Genomic DNA, 18083 nt, shown 5'->3' with positions numbered 1-18083 from the left:
GAAAAATTCTTTGCGCAACATCGTAAAAAAAAATGTTGCAGTTCTGAAGAAGGAAATCTCAAAAACGTTTGCAGAGATTTTTTATTTTTTTACATTTTGCAAGCTTGCAAATCTTATTTTTCGATCTTGCAAAACTTTTTTTTGTAAGATTTTGAGCTTTCGAACACTTAGTTTCAACCTTTCGGAACTTTATTTTCAGTTTTGAATCATGGCAGGATAATAATCCCATAAAAAAAACACTTTTCAACCAGAGAAACTATAGAAGAATGAGAGAGAGTGAGACAAAATCCAGGAGCTTCAACCAAGAAGGAGTCTCTGCCCAACAGACAGAAGAAAAAGGGGCTGGGCTGGAACACTGATCGGTGGCTCTAACACCACATCTAATCCAAATATAAACACAAACCTGTGTTTCCAGTAATGCCCTCACACTTTACCTGCCGTAAGATGACAACAACATGCCAAGCAACAAAGCTAAAGCTGCCTCCCAAAGTATAATAATGCTTCTAATTTCAATGCGATCAGTGCGTCAAGAGCACTTATACACGCATTATTATTACGGACTTACGTGTGCTTACTGTACTGTACAACTCCTGTATGCCACCGCAATCATCTTTACCTTGATTGCAGTCTTCATCCATCAAAACTCTACTAGCGAGACCGTTTGTGTCTCATCTGGCCATACAGCAGTGGGATGATGACAATTTGTTCAGTCTGTCCTTCACACAGTGCGACGTGTGAGGGCTCGCGCTCTTCAGAGACAATCACTATGACAGAGCTCTGCAATCTCTGATGTAATCAACCTAGTTTCCTTTATATTAGTGCTATTTTGGATGGATTGTTTGAACACATTCGCTTCCTGGATCATTGGACTAAAAACGGAAAATGGAGTTTACCAGTTTAAAATTATCTGATCACAAGCAGAGAAGCAAAATTGGGTTTAAGGGTTAGAATAGAAATTGCGCTTCAGTAATTTTGCATTAACTGCGTTAAATTATTTTACCGCGTTAAGGATTGCAAAAATTAAGTGCATGCGTTAACGACATTTCTACCATAAAATGAAGTAACATTTAAATGGATATTTAGGTAATGATCCAAAATCCACACAATCCTTTCCTGTGTGGTATACAAAGCATGCTACGTTTCCCTCACCTCATGATCTCTTTATTAATTATATAGTAAATTATAATTATATAGTTCAACCGTTGACTGTCACATCAACAATGAACTCAACATCAAATCGGTTCTGTTGGTCTCTAGTCTCTGTTCTAAAGCTCATTCAGATCATTCACATACAGCTTTTCGAATGTTGTACAATACTGATTATGTTTGTTCACAAACTTGGAGCTGTTTATATTATATTTCCTTATATATCGTGGAGCAAAACAAATTGTATTAAGCTCCATTATCTTTCCTTTCTTTAATCTGAAATCCTATTATACAGATATTTAACACAGGTGGAAGTCTCACAAATACAAGCCAGAGAACTAATAGACCATTTTTTGTATTAAATTTAGTTTTATATTAAATTGAGTGTTTACTATTGTCATTTTGCATTATTGACACACTATTTTCCTAATTAATGCTGTACAGTTGCTTTGACACAATCTGCATTGTTAAAAGCGCTATAAAAATAAATGTTACTTGACTTAAAAAACATAAAACAACCTTGCATTTTTTTCACTTCTGACTTGGAGATGTGCTACATTATAACAAATATATGAATATTCTGTGTAAAAAAAAAAATCTCATTAAATGTTTCACTTTCACTGCAGCAGTTAAATCATGTTTATACTCACTCAGGGTCAGAAGTCACTGCCCCTTCCCTGAGATCAGGTCGGTTTCTCATGGATCTGTCACTCTTCACAGAACAGCTGGGTTCTGGAGATGCAGATGTATGTGGCTGAACATCTTCCTCCTCTCTCTTCTCATAAAGACTCATTTTTCAGAAAGTGCTTTAGAAACAGACAATAAATATATACAAATGAATTCACTTGTCATACTACAAGAATAATGAAAAAGCAAACATTTGTTAATGTATTAAAACAAACTATACTTTGCTTACAGACTCAAAAAACACATTCACAATTTGAGCCATGAAGCTTTGGATGAATAATCACCCGCCAAAAGCTGTTCAACTGATTTAGAAATGGCTCCTAGGATCAATGTGAATCAACTGTGATCTTTTAAACTTCAACTCGTCTAAACTTTTCAATTCGCTGATTCAATACAACCTTGATTTTATTTATTTACAGCTTTGCTCTGTTTTCATTACTGTATTACTGTGTGACTGCAAAAGCCAGACAAAATGTAATCAACAGGTACGTAAAGGCTGCTGAGAGTAAGAAAAACACTTAGAAGAGAGAATAAAGAATATGAAAATACTTATACATTAGAACAGGATAGAAATATAAGTATTTCGACATGCAGTATTGGTTTACCAATGAATGAGAACGTGTTTATTCTAACCGCTTTCTCAATAATGAAGAACAAACACAAACTTCATTCAGTTCATTGTCTCTATAGCATTAAACTGATCTGCTCTTAAACTGACTATTCACAAACAGCTTTTCTCCTCTGATGTTGTACACATTCTACGTGTCAGAAAAGATAGTGTTGAAATAGTTTCACTTTCGAAAATGTCACGTGACCAAAGGACTTTTTGCCCCTTAAAGGAACATTCTGGGTTTAAGCTCTTTTGACTGTATCTGCGGACACCTGAATTTTACTTCAAACTCTAAAATTAAACTTTACAATTCAGAAGTATGTGAAGTTATTTAATCTGTCTTTTAACAGTTTGCATTTCACTTCATCTGCATTTCTGTTCAGCTTGCTCAGCAGTGTGATACACAGAATGTTACAATGTGGACAGTGCAAAGATCAGAAGTAGACAAAAACAATGTTGGTCATGTGTAAAACACCTGCACGGGTAAAGCTGTTTTTTAAATCCTTAAATCTAATCCAAATCGAAATAGAACCTTTACAGAAACACTCTCACTTTATCTGTGCTGTTTATCATTATTTAACATAACAACTGATGCTCATAAGAATTTATTACTGATAGAAAATAAGTTTGCTTTTCTCAGATCCAGACATTAGAAAAAAAGTACTATTATTTTTGAATATATTCCATTATATTATGCTAACCAAGTATGAAAGGACAGAGCAAAAATCATTCAATTTAATTCACCCTCCAATTATAAGCCAGAAATTCATTCATTCATTCATACAATAGTTCATCATGACTAGTGTGCCTTGGAAAAGTATAATGTCAGCATTCTCTGGGATAAAGGACTCAAATGCAGAAATGCGACTTAAACTGATTTATTCAGTATTATCAGAAGATCAGAATCCGGGCAGAAATCAAGGTCCAGACAGGTGACCACATCACTCAGAGAAGCTTGCACAGACAGGAACAGGCAGATGTCGAAATCCAGATCAGAAGCCGATTCTTATGAAGGACAGTCCTCCAGAACAGGCAAAGATAAGATTCCAGGCAGTCTCTCCACACAGGATAAAGATGCTCTCACACAGGAACGAGTGAGCACAAAATCAGTCATCAGAAGGAGTAACAACGTGTGCACGGCCAACACGCAGAAAAGAAAAGCAAAAACAAAAGACACGTGCAGGAGGAGTGACAGATCAAACCTGCGACCTGACATATAATTACAGTACAGTATGTGATAATATTCACTTTATATATTGTTGCATGTGTTAAAACCCCCCACATCTTTTCCAAAGTATAATACAAATGGTTTAGAATAGGGGGAGTTATATCAAATCACAATGTACACACATTCAAATATGTGACCCTTGACCCCAAAACCAGTCATAAGGGTCAATTTTTTGAAATTGAGATTTATACAGCTTTCTATTGATGTATGGTTTGTTAAGATAGGACAATATTTGGTCATGATACAACTATTTGAAAATCTGGAATCTGAGGGTGCAAGAAAATCAAAATACTGAGAAAATCGCCTTTAAATTTATCCTAATGAAGTTCTTAGCAATGCATATTACTAATCAAAAATTACGTTTTTATATATTTACAGTAGGACATTTACAGATTATCTTCATGCAACATGATTTTTACCTAATATCTTAATGATTTTTGACATAAAAGAAAATCAATCATTTTGACCCATAGCTATCGCTAGAAATATACCCCAGCGACTTAAGACTGCTTTTGTGCTCCAGGGTCACATATAAAGTCTATACAGATAAGGCCTATATTTGTAGGACACAAATCTCTTTGAAATTGCTTTGAAAGTACTTTTCAGTATTGTATTGAGTTTTAATAGAGCATGAGCTTACTGCTTCTTGTGAGCGAGAAACTAAATCTTCCAACAGGTGACACTCAGAGACTCAAATGTCAAATCAAAATTCATCAGTTTTAGAACAAAAAAATAAAAGTCTGTGATGTGTCTCATTTAGATTGAAATCAAAGTGTGTGTTTCTATACACACACTGAAATTAAAATTAGAAAAGAGAAAGAGTTTACAGCTGTGTGAGTTAAAGAGAGAGATAGTTTTTCACTCAACTGTGTCTCAGTTTCTCTGAAGAGGTTGACTGATCTCACACAGAGACACTGAACTATCATAATCAACCCCAAATCCAGCATAGAGAGGTTCAGTGAATGTGGTGTTGAATGTGTGTATGTGTGTGAATGTGTGTGTGTCAGAGATGCTGTAGAAGGACAGAGTGCCGGCTGACCAGTCCAGATACACTCCTACTCTGTTAGAGCATTTTAAACTGAGAGATAACAATCTGCTCTCACTATTGTGTTTGACAATGAATCTGTTCATTACACAGTACAGACACCAGGATATTTCATTGTGTCCAAACCAACAGTCTTCCGTTCCTTTCCTCTTGATTCTTTTATATGCCATTGATATAAAAATATGACCACTGCTCCATTTAACCTCCCAGTAACAGCGTCCAAACAGACTCTCTCTACACAGAACCTGAAGACATTCATCAAATCTGTCTGGATGATCAGGATACGGCTGCTTCTCTCTCACATATGTCATCTTTCTGTTCCTCTCAGACAGAGTGAGATGAGTGTTTGCTGTGTTTGGATCCACAGTGAGATCACATGCATCTGAATACAAAAGAGATTATAACATTTATAACAAAACAACAAGTTAGCTAACATACTTATAAGAAAAAAAAAAAAAAAAAAAAAACACGAACAACCACGTAATGCAAGTAAAAAGTCTGAGATTTTTTTTATATTTTTTTTATTTTTTATTAGAAAAGTAAACAAAAACCTGGTTATTCCATGGTAGTGATGCCGAACATAATCATTAGTGTACCTGACTATTGAGTATCCTTTATGTTTGTTGTGATGTTAATAGAGCATTAAAAACCCCATTGTAGTACAAAATGTCAGCAGGAATCTTGCACAGATTTTCTACATCCATTTTCTACAGATGCAGCATTTTAACTGCAACACTTATACTTCGGCTGCATATGATGAGAATACTTTCTTATATTGTTATCTTTCTTGAACCAAGAAATTATATTTTCTTCTCCCGTAATGTAAAAGGCTTGCACTGGCTGCTGGGATCCTCAGAAAATGACACTTTCTTGTCATATAGTCAGACATGCACTCTTAAGCCAACAGAATTCAGGCTAAGAAATTTACATGCATGGCGAAACTGGGGTAATGCGCAAAAGCCTAGCAGCTGTATTGATCGGTTTCTGCCTAAGCCATTTATGACCTTTACCCAATGAAGGAAATCACGCAATGGCTTGAGTTGTCACTTTTGATCAATTTTAGTCTTAACTGAATATTTGTTTTGTAAAAACCTCACATTAATCTAAATATAATTTCATTATAGAAACACAGATCAGGCGTAAATCTGAATCAATCTATGAAATCAGACAATGCATAATTCAGAATTAGAATCAGAATGAGAAAGAGTTTAATTGCCAAGTGTGTTTACACACACAGGGAACTTGTCTTGGTGTTGGGATTCAAACGGGTTAATGACTAAATAATGATTTAATAAACCCCACAATCCAAAACGTTACAGTGTTCAGAGGTAGTGTTGGGTTAGGTTATAGAAAACATTGTTTGTTTAATATAAAAACAAAAGAAGACTTTCTCTCTCTGTGTATGTTTGTGTATGTTTGTGACCTACATTTCTGCAGTCCTGGTTTAATCCTGATCTCTCCTCCATGATCCACACTACAAAACACAAGAGGTCAAAATCATTTTATATAACCTTAAAAAATAGCAAATACTTTAAAACTGATCTCCTGAAATCAAATCAAAATACACAAATTAAGTTTTAAAATCAGCAGTTTTTTGCAGAGCTCCAAAATAAAATGTTATTGGAGGTAAAATATTGTTTTGGGTGAACTACAGAGGTGTGTAGAGTACCCAAAAACTGTACTCAAGTAAAATTAAAACTACTTATAGAAATATTTACTCAAGTAAAAGTAAAAGTAATAGTCTGAATAGTTACTTGAGTGAGAGTAAAAAAGTATTGAATACAAAAAAAACAAACAAACAAACAAACAAAAAAAACTACTCAAGTAGTTGGTTATTAGTTACGTTGGATCATACACTGTATATAGTCTATTTTTATTTAGATATAGATAAAACTTATGTAATGTGTGTGTGTATATATATATATATATATATATATATATATAAATATATATATATATATAAACACACACACACACACACACACACACACAGACACACACACACACACGTTTTAATGGGTTTTTTATGTAATTTATTTCAGTGATGCAAATCAGAATTTTCATCAGCCTTTCTGTATGGTCTATATTTTCTGCTAGTCTTCTGTGTCACATAATCCTTCAGAAATCATTCCAATATGTTGATTTATTATCAATGCTGTTCTTTTTAGCTTTCTATTCATCAAGGAATCCTGAACAAAATGTCACAGGTTCTAAAAAATATTAAACAGCAAAACTGTTTTCAACACTGGTAATAAATCAATATAGCTGTCACGAATCCTGTCCATGAACTTCTGTCAACTTGTCACCAGGGGTCACCCTCCCATTATATTGACTCTCACACCACACAGACTGTTACACAACACCCTGGACTACATTTCCTATGCTCCATTGCACTAATCACAAGTTCTAATCACAACTTTACGGAGCCAGTTTCCTGTCCTAGTTTTCTGAATCTAGTTTAGTCTTGTTATACCAGTGTCTTGATTCCAGTCTGTTTATCTCATCCTGTCTATCAGCTGCCTGCCCTGGAATTATTAGTTTGTCTTGGACTATCCCTTTCATCTTGCTGTTTGGACTGTGTTTGCACCTTACTATAACTTATTTTGTCAGATTACCCCTCTGGATACTGTTAGCTGCCAATCGACCATGCCCACTTTGGATTACTCTTGTCTTGCCCACAATATACCTGTGTGCCATTGACTGACCCTTGCCTGTTTTGAACATGTTTAAGAATAAAGCTTTGCAAATGCATCCGCACGCCTCTTGTCCCAGTCTCTTCATAACAATAGCCAATTAGAATGATTTCTGAAGGATTATATGACTCTTAAAACTGGAACATCTGATGAAAATTCTGATTTGCATCACTGAATTAAATTATATTTTAAAGGGTTACTCCACCCAAAATTAAAATTTTGTCATTAATCACTTACACCCATGTCGTTCCAAACCCCGTAAAAGCTTCTTTCATCTTCAGAACACAATTTAAGATGTTTTGGATGAAAACCAGGAGGCTTTCATTAATTTGTGGACGTGCGTTCACAACAATATCATAACGTAAGCGTGTGGTGGTGCTGACCCAGATCCGGCGTGATGACGTCATTACGCCAGATGTGTGCCAGCGCCGCCACACATTTGTGTCATGATACTTTCGTGAATGCACATCCACAAGTGACGCAGTAGAGATTAAAAAGTGGAATAAAGTTTTTATTTTTGTTTTTTTTTTGCACAAAGAAGTATTCTTGTAGCTTTGTAACTTTACAGTTGAACCACTGATATCACGCGGACTACTTTGTCGATCTTCTTGGTACTTTTCTGGACCTTGAACTTGGTAGTTACCTTGCTGTCTATGGGAGGGTTAGAGAGCCCTCAGATTTCATCAAAAATATCTTAAATTGTGTTCCAAAGATGAACAAAGGTCTTACAGGTTTCGAACAACACAAGATTGAGTAATTAATGACAGAATTTTTATTTTGGGGTGAACTAACCCTTTAACATGGGTTCGGCAGGGAACTGAACGAATCATTCAAACTGATTCGGGAACCAATTCACTGGTTTGCCAACTGGTTTGATCAAACCTTTGAAGAGAATAGACTCAAAATAATGACTCATTCATGAATGGGCATCGCTCATTGCCTGGAGAAAAGTAGATGGCGCATTTGGATCAAACTGAAGCATTTTTTCACTAAAAATTGACTTGAGTAAGAGTATCTTTAAAATAATAGTTAACCAAAAAATATACTCATGTTACGAAGTAAATGTAACTCGTTACTACCCCCCTCTGGTGAACTACATCTCCAAACTCAGGCAGATGTCTCTTATGATTCTTTGAGGGATCCTCAAGATCCTCTTCTTAACACTTAAAATGATACTTAAAATTCCTAAGACACTTATTTCTCTGCATTTTATCACGTTTTTATGTAAGCTTTGCATAAATTAATACAAATAAAAATGGTAATTGCAATTTTTTTTTATCTCATAATTCTGACTTTTTTCCTCGCCATTTCAAGTTTACATCTCACAGTTCAGACTTCTTTTCTCAGAATTGCGTGATATAAACTATAAACTTGCGAGAGAAGGTCAGAAATGCTATATAGTTTATATATCTAAATTCTGACTTTATAACTCGTAATTGGGATTTTATCTTACAGTTCTGAGAAAAAAGTCAGAATAGTGAAATGTAAACTTGCAATGGTGATAAAAAAAGTCAGAATTGTGAGATAATTAGTCGCAATTACCTTTTTTATTTTTCATTCAATGGCAGAAACAGACTTCCATATCTTTTAGTCCCTCTTTTAAATGGAATGACAGGATGATTAAGTGTTGAACATACCTGAGTTTGTCCAGTCTGTAGTTTGGATCAGAGAGCAGCTTGACTAATGATTGTCCTGGGTGATTGTAGCTCAGATCCAGCTCTCTCAGGTGTGAGGGGTTTGAACTCAGAGCTGAAGCCAGAAAACAACAGCCTTCTTCTGTCACCATACAGCCAGATAATCTACATTTAAACACATAAGACCCAATAGATAAGGACCAGAACAGAGAGCATCTTTAATTTCATAACCAAGTGAATTTTAAACCGTTTTTTTTTTTTTTTTTCTTTTTTTTATTTATTTATTTACCTCAGTATGTTGAGTTGACAGTGTGAACTCTTCAGTCCATCAGAGAGCAGCTTCACTCCTGAATCCTGTAGGTCATTGTTACTCAGGTCCAGCTCTCTCAGTGAGTTTGATGATTGTAGAGATGAAGACAAACTTCCACAGCACTGGTCAGTAAGATTGCAACATTTCAACCTAAATTGAACAAAGAATAATTATTCTCATGTATCTTTCCAAAACATGCAATTCATTGTTTTTTTATTTCATGATTTTAATTAATCAGTAACGACTGCCTCATATTTTGAAAAACACTACAGTAGCAAAAATTGATATGTCAATTTACTGTATCTCAGGGGAGTCTGAACTTGGTACTGGAGGGCCGATGTCCTGCAGAGTTTAGCTCTAACCCCAAATAAACAAACCTGAACCAGCTAATTAATCTCTTATTAGGCATAGAAACTTTCAGGCAGGCATGTTAAGGCAAGTTTGAGCTAAACTCTCCAGGACAGTGTCCCTCCAGGACTGACTTTGGACACGCCTGCTGACAGAATTACATTTTACTGCAAATCACTGACCTCAGTATGTTGAGTTGACAGTGTGAACTCTTCAGTCCATCGGACAGGAGCTTCACTCCTAAATCCTGCAGGCCATTGTTACTCAGGTCCAGCACTCTCAGCGAGTTTGATGATTGTAGACATGAAGACAAACTTTCACAGCACTGATCACTGAGATTACAGTAAGCAAGTCTATGACACAGAATGAAACATGGTTCAGTAAAGAGATGGTAAGTTGTCGCTGAACCCTGACAGATATACATGTTAATCGTTATAAGTGGCGATACATTTTTAGGTTGTTAGGTACAGTGTGGAAACATCCCATAGCTGTTTTAATCACTGTAAACATGATGAAAAAGGTCACCTTTTCTATTAATCTAAAGAATGATGTGTTCCTGGAAATGGGCTGAATTTATATGAAAAAAGCCATTATTTTGTTTTTATTCCCATTTTGTCAATTTTGTAAAAGAAAAAAAGAAAGAAAGAAAGAAAAGGCCTAACTATATAAGGTCAATGCACAATTTTTGTTTGTTTTTGCTTTGTCATAATGTATGGACTGTAGATCTGTGTTAAAAAAAAATAAGTGAAAAAGAAAGAAAGAAAGAAGTGTTATTATTTTTTTTGGTATGTGCATTTTAAAAAAGTTTAATTGGTATTGGTTTTTTTTTTGAATGTGAAGTATTGGAGGGTTTAATTTGTTTTTGCTTTAAAAGTCAAAGAAGGAAATACTAATGATAAATTTTGATGTAGAAAAGTCTGAACATTTTTTGCTGTTCCTGACTCTGGACTCTGTGCATAATCTTAGGGAAGTCTAACATTTATTCTTAAGGTCATTTCAGTAAATATTTTAATCTGACTTTTACAGTCTCTATGGCACAACCTGCTTTTAAAATTGCTGTAGTTACCCCAGTACCAAAGAAGACAAATATTGATTATGAAAACCTTTCTCATTTTCGTCCCATATCCAATCTTCCTTTTCTTGTTAAAATTTTGGAGCGAGTGGTTGCTTCTCAGTTACTTTCTCATTTAACTGAAAACAATCTTTTTTAGCCTTTGCAATCTGGCTTCCACGAATTTTATAGTACTGAAAGTGCTGTGGTAGAGGTGGTCAAGGATTTGTTAATTGCTTCAGATTCTGGTAATCTTTCAATTTTGATAAACCGAATGATCTACAGTGCCGCTTTTGACACTGTAGATCATTCGGTTTATTTACTCGGCTAGGAACTGTTTTTGGGGTCTGTGATACTGCACTTAATTGGTTTAAGTCCTACCTCTCTGATTGTAAGCAATTTGTGTCTATGGGTGGATTTAGGTCTAAAACTGGTGCTGTGCAATCTGGAGTCCCTCAAGGATCTATTTTGGGCCCCTTGCTTTTTAACATCTATATTTTTCCAGTTGGTCAGCTTTTGAGATCTCTTGGTCTAAAATTTCACCTTTATGCAGACGATACTCAGATTTACATACACACTAAACCTAATGACACTGTGCCTGTTGATTTTATTTCAATATATATTTTTAGGATAAAAGAATGGATGTCACAAAATTTTTCTTTGTCTTTTGATTTTATAAACTGAGGTTATGCTCACTGGTTCACCCCACCAATTACGTAAAACTGGGTCGGTTACTTTGCCTGTTGATGGTTCAGTTATGGAGTTTAAACCAAAACTAAAGCATTTAGGGGTGATTTTCGATTCAAAACCTATCACGATTTTTTGATCAATTTTGCGATTTCGATTTTAATCACGATTTTCATACACACAGACATGCTTTACAGTCATAAATGCATTCAGTATAAATTTGAAACATATTTCCAAAAGAAAACCAATGAGAGCTTTATCAAAAAGTTGTAACATGCCTCTAGAACAGACAAAGGTCAAAATAATCACTAAGCAAAGGTGTTACAAAATGTTTAGACATATGGCAAAATAAAATAAAATAAAATCCGTGTCCATGGCTTTTTTTTTTTTTTTTTTTTTGCCATGCATTGGTCATAGAGCTCATTGTTGCGGTGCCTCAGGTGCTGAAATATATTTATTGCCCAAGGTTCACAGGTACTCCATCTGCAGTTGCGTGTACAGTATGCGTATGCGGTTCAGAAGCAGCACAGCGAGAGCGCGTTACTGTAAGGCGAAAGCACATTCGATTTGGTGAGCTGGCTTCGAATCTCTCCGCTCGCACGCAGATTTCCTTTGCTTTGTCACAAAACAAGACATGCATGCTCAGATACACCCTGCTCTGGTGTACTCTCTCTGGTCTCCGGAGAGAGTACGCGCACTTAAAACATGTCTCCTCTCACTCACTCACAACTCTCTCTATGCTCATGCGCTAGATATTCATTCTTTTCGAACCTCTCGATTAATAACCTTTTCTGTTCACATCTTTTACCGCGTGCAGTGTGAACGTTCTGATCCATTAACATGGGCTCGGAAAAAATACGCATCTCAGACAGAGTGTGTGAACCTGGAGTTAGGCATATGCCCAGTCTGTTCTGTTCTTGCGCTCCACTTAATGCGCTGCATTCTGATTGGAACGGATAGCATAGGCTACTGCAGGAGGTCTAAAGCGATTTAGAAATCGCGCACCCTCAAATTGTGATTTTATTACGATTTCGATTAATCGCACAGCCCTAGTTAAAACCTAATTTTTTCATCTTAGAAATACAGTATGCTGTCTTTTTTCTGTTGCTGAGAGGTTGATAAACACTTTTGTGTTTACCAGGATTGATTATTGTAATGCCTTGTTCGGCGGGGGGGTCAAAAGTTACCTTAAACAAATTGCAGGTAGTGCAAAATTCTGCTGCTAGAATCCTTACTAGAACTCGGATGAGAGATCATATTACTCTGGTCTTGGAGTCTTTACATTGGCTCCCTGTTAATTTTTGGGGTTGATTTTAAAAATTTGATGCTTACAAGGCTTTGCATGGGTTGGCACCTCCATATTTGTCTGTGCTTTTAATTCCTTATACTCCAACACGTGACCTTCGCTCATCTGAAACTGGCCTTTTAACTGTTCCATTAACCCGTTTAAGATTGATGGGCGATAGGGCTTTTTCTACATTTAAAGGCGCTATAGAAAATAAAGTTAATTATTATTATCATTATTATAAGAGGAAAACTGCCTGTTTAACTGTAGGAGTTTTATATTAATTATATGAGGAAAACTGCCTGTTTAACTGACATGATTTTATGGAAAACTTTTACTAAACTGGCACATTTGCAGAGGTGTTCATAAAAGGAAGAACATATTCACTTAAACTAAAATACAGTTTCATCTTCAGTATCTTAAATACTCACATAGCTTTTCTGCAGTTCACCACAGCTGGTATCAATCTTCTTCTACCCTCATCTGATGTGTTGTATTTCCTCGGATCAAACTCATCCAGTACCTCCTCTGATACCTGAAGCATGTAGGCGATTGTTGAGCAGTGAGATGGCGAGAGTTGATTTACTGAGCGAGTGTTTGATTTTACAAACTCCTGAATCTCTCTGTACAGAGTCTGATCCTTCATTTCCAGCAGACAGAGGAACAGATTGATGCATCTGTCAGCTAAGAAAAGTTGATCACCCTTGATTGAGTCTTTAGTGTACTGTGTGATTCTCTTGATTGTCTCTGAGCTGTTCACTGTGTGTGTCAATAAATCCTTAATGAGTCTCTGATTGGACTCCAATGAGACACCCAGCAGAAACCGCAGGAAAAGATCCAGGTGTCCATTTTTACTGTTTAAAGATTTATCAACTGCTGCTTGTAGCAGCTCATACAGAGAGATTTCATTGTTTTTAATTTTTTTCTTTTAGTATTTGTTACAGGTTGTTTTTAGTGATTTTGTTGAACCTTTTCCTCAATTCCATATAAAGCAGATAGAAACTCCTGAAAGCTCAGATGAATGAAGCAGTAGACTTTCCTCTGATGAATCACAGATTCCTCCTTAAAGATCTCAGTGCAAATCCCAGAATACACTGAGGCATCAGTGACATCTATCCCGCTCTCAATCAGGTCCTTCTCGTAGAACATCACATTGCCCTTCATCAGCTGTTTGAAAGCCAGTTCAGCAAGTTTCACAATCATATCTCTGCTGGACTTCAGGAGTTTCTCTGGATCTCTATGTTTTTTTTTATGATTCTTTTGTTTTTATTTGAGTCAGCAGGAAGTGGATGTACATTTCAGTCAGAGTTTGAGGGATTTCTGCACTGTCATCTTGTTTCAGGAGGTTTTGAAGCACAGTGGCTGAGATCCAGCAGAAGACAGGTATGTGGCACATGGTGTAGTGGCTTTTTGATCGTCTAATGTGTGAGATGATTCTGCTGGCTTGATGCTCATCACTGATTCTCTTCCTGAAATATTCCTCCTTCTGCGGCTCATTGAATCCCTGAATTTCTGTCACACGGTTGATGTATTTTGAGGGGATCTGATTGGCTGCTGCTGGTCTGGAGGAGATCCAGATGAGAGCAGAGGGAAGCAGCTCTCCTCTGATGAGGTTTGACATCAACACACCCACTGATGAAGACTCATTCACATCACAAACTTTCTCATCATCTGAAAACACCAGTGTAATTCTGCTTTCATCCAGACCATCAAAGATGAACACAACTTTACACTCCTCATAAATCTTTGGGTCCAGATCTTGAAGTTCAGGATAAAAGTCCAGTAGAAGTCTGTGAAGACTGTACTGATGATCTTTAATCAAGTTCAGCTCTCGAAATGGAAGAACAAACATGAAATCTACATCCCGATTGGCTTTTCCCTCGCTCCAGTCCAGAATGAACTTCTGCACAGAGACGGTTTTTCCAATTCCAGCGATGCCTTTAGTAAGAACAGTCTTGATTTCATCTTTCTCCTCATGTCCTGGTTGATTTAAGGGTTTAAAGATGTTATTGCAGCAGATGGAAGTGTCTTGTGTTCTGTGTGTTTTCTCCATCTGTAAAACCTCATGTTCTTCATTCACTCCTTCACTCTCTCCCTCTATGATGTAGAGCTGTGTGTAGATCATCTTCAAGAGGGTATGGTTCTCTTCTAGTTTGATTCCTTCAAATAATCTCTCATACTTCTTCTTCATGCTGGTTTTGTTTTGGCCTTTGACTCTCTGCAAGACATCATTCACTGGTTGGAAAGAATTTTGCTGCATGCCATCAGTCTCCTCCAGTAATGTGTCTCTCTGCAGGGCTGCTGCTTTGATATTCTGCTTGCTAAATTAATAAATAATAATAAAAAAAGTATAATTAACCTAAACTGGTCTAAATAACTGTTGCCCCCAGCTTACTTGGTTATCTTAAAGGTAAAATACAAGTACCCCAATACTAAAATACAAAAATCCAATCATTTAAACTCATCACTTCAATGTTTTCACCACAATCTCTAATGTATCTTGTTGCAGTTGAAAGAATATGTCATTGAAAGTTACACTGCAGCAGTTCAATCATGTTCTTACTCACTCGGGGTCAGAAGTCACTGCTCCATCTCTAATATTAGGGGGGTTTCCAAAAGATTTGTTACTCTTCAGAGACACGCTGGGTTCTAGACATACTTCTTTATGTTTCTGAACAGCGTCCTCCTCTGCAAAGACACATGGTAAAACACCTAGAACCAAAGACACTCCAAACTATTATTAAAATAAAAAAATAAAAACTATTATTATTATTATTATGTTGAAAACACCTAAATAGATTTAGTTCAGGTTTCTTTAATGGATAGAAAGTTCAGAAGAATAGCATTTATTTGAAATAAAAGTCTTTTGTAACATTATAAATGTCTTTACCATCAGTTTTGATCAATTTAATGCATCTTGGCTAGCTAAAAAGTATTAATTTCTATAATTCATAATTGAAGAATAAATATATAATGATTTAAATAAACTGACTCCAAGCTTTTAAATGGTATAGTGTATAATGTTACAAAAGCTTTTTATTTCAGATAAATGCTTATCTTTGTATCTTTCTATTCATCAAAGAATCCTGAAAAAAATATACTCAGTGGTTTTAAATATTGATAATAATAATAATAAATGTTTCTTGAACAGAAAATCTGCATATTAGAAGGATTTCTGAAGGATCATGTGACGCTGAAGACTGGAGCAATGATGCTGAAAATTCTGCATTGTCATCTCAGAAATAAATTACATTTTGTAATATATTAAAATATAAAGCAGTTATTTTAAATAGTAAAAATATTTCACAATATAAGTGCTTTTGCTGTATTTTGGATTAAAAAATAATTCAGGCTTGGTGAGCAGAAGAGAATTATTAAAAATAATAATAATAATAAAAAAAAACATTAAAACTTACTGTCCAAAGACTTTTTGACTGGTAGTGTATAATGAAATTTTAAAAACCTTTACATGAATCAAAATGGGACAGAAACATTAAAACAAGACCGTTCTTACTAAAGGAATTGCTGGAATCACTAAAATTAGGGGGGCTGCCAATGGATTCGAAGCTCTTCATAGACACAAGACCATGTTTTTGAGATGCTGCTTTATATGTCTGAACAGCACCCTCTTCTTCTACAAAGACATAGAGAAAACAACAGTCAGAACACAGGACACACCAATCTACTGCAATGGCATCTTTAAAACCTGAGATGACCCAGAATACAAGGAAGACATAATCAAGCTTTTCTTACTAAAGGCATTGCTGGATTTGGAATCACTAATGTTAGGGGGGCTGCCAATGGACTCAAAGCTCTTCATAGACTCAAGACAGGGTTTTGGAGATACTGCTTTATTTGTCCGAGCAGCACCTTCCTCTCCTCTTCTCTCATTGACACTCATTGTAGAGGCAACAGTCCAGGAACTCACAGAACAAGATTATGTAACAAATTACTTAAGATATACTCAAGGAATATTAAAAACATATAACACTTTGGTGCCCTTTAAAGTGTATTGTTAACATGTAACACTAATAAACACACAATACAATAATAATGATAATAATAATAATAATAATAATAATAATTAAAAATAAAAAAGATCCTATTTGTATAACATGCACAAACAAGTTGAGAGGGTTAAAGTTCTGTTTATTTAATAAGGTCTTTGTATATAAAGTAAGGAAAACAGATTTGTATAATTACCTGTCAAAACCAGATGCCTTTTTCAGTCCAGCAAAACTCAATACTTTCAGACACTGCTGCTAGAAGAAACTTTGATATTCTTAAATCTTATATTCGAATGTGAAACATTCTATTTGGATAAATTTTCACAGCATAGTTCTGTTATTTTTCTGTATTAATACAAAAGGCACTCACTAAATATAGATTAATACACATAAAAATACACTGACATTACAGTAGTCAATGAAAAAAAAAAACATTAAAGTGCAGATTCAAACAGTAAATGAATATTATTTTTTTCAAACCTACCTCAGTCCAATCATTAATGAACCAACCATCGTTCCATTAATCTCTAGACAGCAGCATATCAACTAAAAGCTGTTCACATTTCTCTTGTGATTTTCATAAATGAACTCTGAACAGATTTATATTTTTACAAGCTGCTCAGCTAAAATTTAACCATAAGATAAGGCTGACGTGTAAAGTCGATGTTAGGTCAAGGTGCTCATTAGGAAGACGCATCAGAAAATCAAATCAAGAAATCAAAGCCATCTCGACAGATTCTACACAGTCACAGATAATGCCCTAAACAAATAAAACATGAAATCATAAAAAATATATATTCATTTATTAATAGCCTGTTTACTAGGTTTTTTTTTTACTGCCCACATGGAATTAAAAGGGATTGAATGGTGACCATATCAAAACTAATGTAGAATACCATTTAATAATAATAACAACAAAAAATAAAATAAAGAGTTAAAATAGAAATATGTAGCCACAAAACCTTCAGTGTTTTATGTCAAACAGTGAATACATGATTAGCTGTGTGTTCATAAGTCCACATTATGAATGTCAGAGTTTTGCTTCATAGATAATTTTTAAATAAGGAAGAGAAACATGCATAGCTGTGTGGGCCTCATACAGTATAGGATATACTGCATCTATTTTGATACCATTTTGTACTTTCAACTGTTTTTTTGCTCATAAACCTGCTCCATGTAAGAAAATGAAAGCACTAGCAATTTGTCAATCATGTTAATAAATGTTTAACGAATGAACATAATTCTGTCCGATGTAAATTTGCTCATAAGACAAACAAGCATAATTAAGACCATGACACATTTTCTATACACACATTAAAGTGAATATGAATTTCATAATGTGTTTGTGTGTG

General features: G+C 35.3%; 2 protein-coding genes across 2 annotated transcripts in view; both read right to left on the bottom strand.

The window, feature by feature from the left end:
• Positions 1-1949, bottom strand: part of LOC109069323 (NACHT, LRR and PYD domains-containing protein 3-like) — a 25065-nt gene extending 23116 nt beyond the window's left edge. The window contains 1 exon segment of the mRNA XM_042743068.1: positions 1797-1949. Within this exon segment, the coding sequence (XP_042599002.1) occupies positions 1797-1939 (143 nt within the window). The 5' untranslated portion in view covers positions 1940-1949.
• Positions 1950-3954: 2005 nt separating this feature from the next.
• Positions 3955-17301, bottom strand: LOC109053679 (NACHT, LRR and PYD domains-containing protein 3-like). The gene is given in 13 exon segments (XM_042743167.1): positions 3955-5098; positions 6144-6190; positions 9047-9208; positions 9333-9503; positions 9884-10054; positions 13156-13651; positions 13654-13991; positions 13993-15045; positions 15292-15412; positions 16239-16358; positions 16478-16647; positions 16928-16986; positions 17216-17301. Coding segments are annotated over 11 exon segments (3381 nt in total). The 5' UTR covers positions 16626-16647; positions 16928-16986; positions 17216-17301; the 3' UTR covers positions 3955-4544.
• Between the last annotated feature and the right edge of the window lie 782 nt (positions 17302-18083).

The sequence above is a fragment of the Cyprinus carpio genome, chromosome B17, assembly GCF_018340385.1.
Source record: "Cyprinus carpio isolate SPL01 chromosome B17, ASM1834038v1, whole genome shotgun sequence".
NCBI classification, from domain to species: domain Eukaryota; kingdom Metazoa; phylum Chordata; class Actinopteri; order Cypriniformes; family Cyprinidae; genus Cyprinus; species Cyprinus carpio.
The sequence above is the reverse complement of the archived record's forward strand: the minus strand, read 5'-3'. Positions and strand labels throughout refer to the sequence as shown.